This window comes from Sinocyclocheilus rhinocerous, unplaced genomic scaffold (assembly GCF_001515625.1).
Source record: "Sinocyclocheilus rhinocerous isolate Xijiao unplaced genomic scaffold, SAMN03320098_v1.1 scaffold2, whole genome shotgun sequence".
NCBI lineage: Eukaryota > Metazoa > Chordata > Actinopteri > Cypriniformes > Cyprinidae > Sinocyclocheilus > Sinocyclocheilus rhinocerous.
Genome location: NW_015655572.1, coordinates 751011 through 758859, shown reverse-complemented (window position 1 = coordinate 758859; position 7849 = coordinate 751011). Strand labels below are relative to the sequence as shown.

The 7849-nt window shown below is 34.2% G+C and overlaps 1 protein-coding gene across 1 annotated transcript; it reads left to right on the top strand.

The window, feature by feature from the left end:
* Positions 1–6344: 6344 nt before the first annotated feature.
* Positions 6345–7806, top strand: LOC107718538 (uncharacterized). Its single transcript, XM_016525635.1, has 5 exons — positions 6345–6357; positions 6437–6844; positions 7000–7386; positions 7498–7625; positions 7783–7806. Exons 1-5 carry the CDS (start codon positions 6345–6347, stop codon positions 7804–7806), a joined length of 960 nt encoding a protein of 319 aa, XP_016381121.1.
* Positions 7807–7849: the final 43 nt, after the last annotated feature.

Here is a 7849-nt window from a genome sequence, read left to right as displayed (position 1 = left end):
CAATGCGCTGCAGAGTTTAGCTCCAACCCTGATCAAACTGACCTACCTGTGATTTTCTAATGATCGTGAAGACATTGATTAGCTTGCTCAGGTGTGTTTGATTAGGGTTAGAGCTAAACTCTGCAGGAAAGTGGATCTCGTGGGCCAGATTTGAGGATCCCTGGTGTGTAGTATTCTGTAATAGCGTATGGTGTTTGGGACACATGTCTAAAGCAAAGCTATACATGCACACAAGGAAGTAAAACCATTAAATGGCAGGTCGATGACATAACATGCCATGCATTGAACTAATGGACAAACTGGTTTAAGGCTGAGTTTGAGAAAGTGCTTTTGTTCCAGTCATGGTCCGCCCACCTTTATCGATAATATGTAAGATCGAGATGTGCTGTTCAGCATCACTGTGTTCTGGTTGAACTGTTGGGGAGAGAATCACCCGTGATTTGCTCTGCAGCAGCATTTCATCTCAGGTGAACTTTTTCATTCATGCCATCTGACTCTATAATTTAAATCAAATGCTTTTGTTATGCATATTTGTTTTGGGATTTTATTTATTATTTTTTATCTTATTTTGTCTACATGAACATTTTAACAATTTGTTCTGGAGATAATCTCAGGGATTGTCGAATACTAGTTGCAATTTTTATTAAAAAAAATACACAACAAAGCCTTTTAAAGCATCTTCTGCACTGCAAATTAACATCTTAAATATTTTACACAATAACCTTAACAATTCCATGTTGCTTCTCACCATTTAGGAGTGCAAATATAAGAAGACAAAGCAACTATTGGCAATTATAATAGCAGTTGTTTAATGGAAATACAATGCATTTATGAGAGATTTTCTCATTTTCAATTAATTAATTTTACTTTTCTGAGCTACTTTATCAATTGTGTTTAACTAATTGGTCTTGGTGACTTGCTATAGATGTACCAAGTCAGTTGCAATCAAGTCACCACAAAAAAAAAAAAAAAAAGCGCAAAAATTTGCACGCTCCAAAAATTTGACTTGTCCTCATTTTGAATATGTATTGCTTCATATTTTGAACTCTACTCTGCTTATATTTTCTAAAAATGCCACTTGTTTTGATGTTTTGCCATAAAATGCAAAGATATTTACACATTTTATTTATCTTGAGTGTCCAAGTACTCCAAATACTATTTAGTGTGCATGTATTGTTTGTACAGCGGGTAAAATAAGTATTGAACACATCACCATTTTTCTTAGTAAATACATTTCTAAAGGTGCTGTTGACATGAAGTTTTCACCAGATGTCGGTAACAACCCAAGTAATCCATACATACAAAGAAAACAAAACAAATAAGTTCAGAAATTAAGTTCTGTGTAATAAAATGTAATGACACGGGGGGAAAAAGTATAGAACATGAAGAAAGGGAGGTGCAAAAAGGCATGGAAAGCCAAGACACCAGCTGAAATCTAGCAGTAATTAGAAGGGTCAATATCACTGTAGGGTGCCTTTTGGTGTCCTGTACAAAACTCATTTGCATGATAACTTAACAAAAATGACTATGAAAGGGTGTGTTATATTAGGCTAAGTTTTAACTTTTTTATATATATATATTTTATATTTTGTGTAAGAGGATGCATGTTATTTTGCTATGTCCCATGCACTGCTCATTAAATTTGAATGATGGTAGAATATTGTCAAATTATAAAATAAAAAAAATATATGTTCTCCTATTAATATTTTGTTAAATAAGAGATTACTCCATTTGAGTGTATTGATCATTTGGTTATAAAAACGATATTTTTATTTAATAAAAAAAGAGTTTGTCGATGTCCCTCGAATGGTTGGCCACCCTGTCATATTGGGGAATCCGCCCCTTTAAGAAAAGGCCATCCCCTTGAGTGACATCAGGACAACAGATTTTTTTGTCTCGTCAGTGGCGGGAAATTTCAACAGCTGAGGTAAATTGGTGACTTTTCAATTGACAAATTTTCTTCTTATGAGTTTGCTTACTTGCTTTGCCAAAACTTAACATGTCCACACTGTTGGCATAAAATATGCCAGAAGTGATTAGAATACAGTATTTTCAGAATATGTAAGTTTAAATATACCAAATTCTCTTCAACAACCAGACTAACTATTCAGTTAGTCAATTATTTATTATTATTATTATTATATAATTTTTTCGAAGTTAAATAAATGTTTCATTGTCATATTTTGTCATGCTTTGTGTGTTCTGCATTATGTGTCCACCCTGTCATGTGCTGGTCCACCCTGTCATCTTGATATTTTACAGTAATATTTTAAATAATAATTCAATCATATCTATATAACCCAGTGCGTTTAATAGCTAAGTGTGGGGGCAATAACATACAAACAAAAAAACTGCATCCAAATATCACAGTTTTCTCCAAATAAGAAAAAATAGGCTACATGTGCAAATTGTATGAGTTTCTTTAAAAACACATGGTTTACATAAAATCTTTTATGTATTTATAATTTGAAAGCAAACAAATAACCCTGTTTAGGAAAGGCACATCATACCTTTCTGAAAATATAATTTGCATCTTAATTTAGCAATGAAAACGTATTTAACAGTAATATATATGCCCATGACAGTGTGGACATATCTTATGGATTATGCTTCAAATAATGGCTCATAATTATCTAAAAAATGTGTGGGAGCTCAGCTAATATGTTTTCTATAGTACTTGAGTGTAGGGGAGAGTGGGGACGGTTGCAACATGGCTTATTTCTTCAATCAGGAATGAGCTACAGTGATGATATTCATACTACACATGCTCAATCAGCACCTCATCCTTCCTGGATGAAATCAGGCACATGTGACCATTCCTTCTACAAATAATAATTTTCATGGTAAAAAAGTATTTTTTTTTTTATCAGATTTTTTTGTCATACTGCCTAAGTTGTTTGCGTGAAGCATTGTAAAAACATATGATTTATATCTGTGTTTTCTTGACTTCTAATAGGCATAGTTAGCATGTGTCAAAGATATTGTGTCAAGCTAATATACCAAGTTTTGTCACTGCTGTCAGTGTGGGGACAAGTTGCAACACGTTGCAACCGTCCCAACATGCTGTCCCTTACCACAACATTGATGTAAAAGCTTGCCATAACATTACATAATTGTAATTTTATGGATTAATAAAGAACCCCTTTCAATAGTTAGGTATTTCTCCTTTTTTATTTAAGTAAAAGTGGACTCATTTCAAAAGTGGACTCAAGTCAGTTCCATAAAATGGTAGATTTTTCTAATTTGAATTGAAAAAAGACTGATTACCACTTGGTTAACTGCTAGTTGGTCAAATTAGTTCTTAAGACAGTCTTAAGATAGTGGCTATGTTTATGCAATGGCCTCAGTTCAGTAACCTTTCACATATGTTAACAGAAGTAGGCTATTATTCAATTTCAGTGTCTTGACTCTGCGTTTCAGAAAGGCAGGGCATAGAGGAGAAATAATAATGTACAGTATGTGGAAAATAATGTGTTTTTTGAACCTTAAACCGCATAAACACATTTCATTACACCAAATACACAAAATAATGTTATTTTTAGCAACATCATATGACCCCTTTAAGTAAAAGTGGACTCATTTCAAACGTGGACTCAAGTCAGTTCCATAAAATGGTAGATTTGTCTAATTTTAATTTTAAAAAAGTAAGACCGATCACCACTGTTAACTGCTAGTTGGTCAAACTAGTTCTTAAGACAGTCTTAAGATAGTGGCTATGTTTATGCAATGGCCTCAGTTCAGTAACCTTTAACATATGTTAACAGAAGTAGGCTATTATTAAATTTCACATTGAAATTAATTAATTTCAGAATTAAATTGACAACCAAGACACGGTTGTTACTTGAAAACGTCCCCACTCTCCCCTACTATTTATGAAATGAAATAAAGCGAATGGGAAATTAAAACCAAAATTTTTGAGTATTGTGACGGTTGAAATGCACTCTATGGTGATATTGACCCAGAAAGCAATCCTGTCCCTTGTCAGAAGAAATTAATATTAGCTGGTTCAGTCCCAACACCTACCAGGATGATGAAGATGAAACAACAGCACATCACCCCAAAAACATCATGGTGTGGCACTGGCAAAATTCATATAATTGAAGGAAGGATGAATGGAAAAATGTACCGAGACATTCTTGATAAAAATCTGCTGCCATCTACCAGGATGATGAAGATGAATCAAGGGTGGACCATGGACATTTCAGCAAGACAATGATCCCAAACACAGCCAAAGAAACTCTCAATTGGTTTCAGAGAAAGAAAATAAAGCTGCTAGAATGGCCCAGCCAATCACCTGACTTGGATCCAATAGAAAATAAGAACTACAGATCAGAGTTCACAGAAGAGGACCACAGAATCTTCAAGATTTGAGCCTTCAAGAATGGGCCAAAATCACACCTGAGCAATGCATGCCACTAGTTTCTCCATACAGGAGGCATCTTGAAGCTCTCATTACAACAAAGGCCTTTGTACGAAGTATTAAATAAATTTCAGTAAGTGTGTTCAATACTTTTTCCCTGGGTCATTCCGTTTTATTACACATAACTTAATTTCTGAACTTATTTGTTTTGTTTTCTTTGTTTGTATGGATTACTTGGGTTGTGACTGACATCTGGTGAAAATTCCATGTCAACAGCACCTTTAGAAATATATTTACGGAGAAAAATGGTGACGTGTTTAATACTTGGCCTATTTTACCCGCTGTATGTTATGTAGTTATGTACATAATTAAATACATAATTATGCGCATATTTATTTACAGATCACTTTGACACTTTGGCGTCCCCAGGAGCAGTCTGCCACAATGAGGTTTCTAATCTCATTGTGTGCGTCACAACTCCTGTTGATTAACGGTAAGAGTTTTATTAAAATAGGGTCCACTTTATCATAATTTATAATGATCCTTAATTTCTTCTTCTTCCAATTCCTTACTTTTAATAATAATAATAATATAAAATGTGTTCCAAACATTTTGCTATAATTTACTGCTTTTTAGCAATCTGCATTTGCACTGCAACAAACAAAAATGTGTATGTCAAACTTAGTATATATTATGTACAAAAAAGCCTCTTAAATGTGTTTGGAATGTAAAACTTTAATGTACTGCACATCTCAAAGAAATGATAAAAGATCGTTAGTTCCCAGAATATCTTCATTTAGAAAAGGTTAATGCTGTCATGTGTCACTCATCATGTAGAGTCATTCGCTTCCTGCAAGTATGCTTTGAACTGCTCGGATCATATTATCTTTTGATCATAACATGACTTAATTTCTATCAATATTGTATTTGTTTGTTTTTCCATCAGTGTTTTTCATCCACATTTACTTAATTAAAATGAATTAAAGCAACAAAATTGCTGAACATTTGGTCATAACTCATTTTATTCCGTTCATTGTGTAAAACTGAAGTTTATTATTCATGTAGTCTGAACACAAATTATTTTTATTGAATTGAAACTGCTTGGGCAATGGATTTTCTTTAGTTCCCAAAATGCTTTGCATATCTGAATCAGCAGAGTATATGTTGAAATTAAGTGTTGTTTTAGGTGTTTTAATGTAAAAAAAAAAATACTAATAATTAACAGTGTGTGAGTTGCGAGAGTGTGTTTGTGTGTGTATAGAAAATAAAACCTTTTGTATGACATGTATGAAATTATATATGTACACTACCATTCAAAAGTTTGAGGGCAGTTAGATTTTTGAAAGAAGTCTCTTATGCTTAAGCTGCATTTATTTGATCAAAAATAGTTATACTGTGAAATATTACAAATGAACTGTTTTCTATTTTAATATGTTTTAAAATGTTATTTTTTCTGTGACCACATGTACAGTATGTGGAAAATAATGTGTTTTTTTAACTTTAAACCGCATAAACACATTTCATTACACCAAATACACAAAATAATGTTCTTTTTAGCAGCATCATATGACCCCTTTAATTGTTTTACCAAAATAAGTGGGATCATACAAAATGCTTGTTATTGTTCATTTAGTACTGACCTGAGTAAGATATTTCACATAAAAGATGTTTACATATAGTCCACAATAGAAAACAATAGTTGAATTTATAAATATGACCCCGTTCAAAACACTGAGGACAACTGAGGGACTCATATGCAAATATTACAGAAGGTTAAAATGCTCACTGATGCTCCAGAAGGAAACACAATGCATTAAGAGCTTTTTGAATCTGAAGATCAGGGTAAATTTAACTTATTTTGTCTTCTGGGAAACATGTAACTATCTTCTCTAGACTCTGAAGGGCAGTACTAAATGAAAAAAATATGATATTTATGCAAAATAAGAAAAATGTGTACATCTCTGTTCTGTTCAAAAGCTTTTACATGTTGTGTACATGTAAGAACCTTCCACTGATACCAAAACAAAATGTCAAGATTTGAAAAGACATATGACTTCTTTCTTTTGGTCTCATCAGCTGCCATTGACACAGATTATGACCCATGCCACAACTACAACATTCTTGATGAATACTGGAGAAGCACACTCAATTACTGGTATCAATATGGATATATGTCTGGAAATGATGACACTCTAGTTGAATGGCATGGCTGGTATCGACTCTTCATTGATGGATCGAGTGCTCAGATGCCCGAGTGGTGTTTCAGTTACATGTTATGTGGAGGTTATAGTTCTCTGTGGCTTGGTGGCCCTCATCCTGAGATAGAAGATGGAGTCGTTACTCGTGAAGTCTACGGCTCTGTTAATGACCAGTGCAGTTACTACATATCTGACCCCATCCAAGTCAAAGCTTGTCCTGGAAATTACTACGTCTACAAGCTTGAAAGTCCAAAGCCATCGATCCCAGTGCCTGTATATTGTGCAGGTAAAGTTATTCTCCTTCATAACTTAAAGAATTATAGTCACCTTTCATATGAAAACTATTTACAGAGCTGTAAATGCTAAATGGTATTAATCATGTAGTCTTGAACATGCTTAATCCACAATAGCTATAATACACTCTTTATATTTTCACTATAGTTCCATTCAGCACTCCAAATACTGATCCCTGCTATGACTACACCAGTCTGGATGACCCTTGGCGAGCCACTGACAATTATTACAACAATTACATGTGTGATTATAATGTCAACTGGAACGGCTGGTACAGGCTCTTCTACTATGGTCAGAGTGTCCAGATGCCAGATTCATGTGTTGGTTCTGGCATGTGTGGCACAGACAAACCACTTTGGCTCAACGGCCCTCACCCAAAGCTAGAAGATGGAGTGGTCACTCGGCAAGTGTGCGTTTCCACATGGAATGACTGCTGTGATTACAAATCTCATCCCATAAGAGTCAAAGCTTGTCCTGGAGACTATTATGTGTATGAGTTTGTCAGGCCACTATTGTGTTCATCTTACTGTGCAGGTAAACATATTTGCATCACGTACATGCTTTGGTTTGGAGTTTTTATTCTTTTTGGTTATGTTTGAAAATGATGGACTTTGATGTAAAACAAACAAATGTTCCCGGCACCAGATGTCTCAAGCCTCAGCAGCCCAACATCTACAACATCACCTACAACAACAGTGGCAGTCATACCCCCAGAATCCATTACTCCGCCTGTCACAGACACAGGTATTGAACTTATGGCTAGAGAATGTTGTGTAATTAGGTTTTATTTTTAGGTAAGCTCACTGGCTGTCAGCTGTTTTTTTCTTCTTCTCAATAAATAGAAGCTTTACAATTTGCCATGTATAATCAAAGACTTCAAATATAATTTATAGGGGAGTCTGGAAAAATCGTTTTAAGCTCCATTTCTAGGTTGATTTCACACCACAAGAGTAAAAAAAAAAAATTATATGAATTAATATATATTTTTAAATATGTT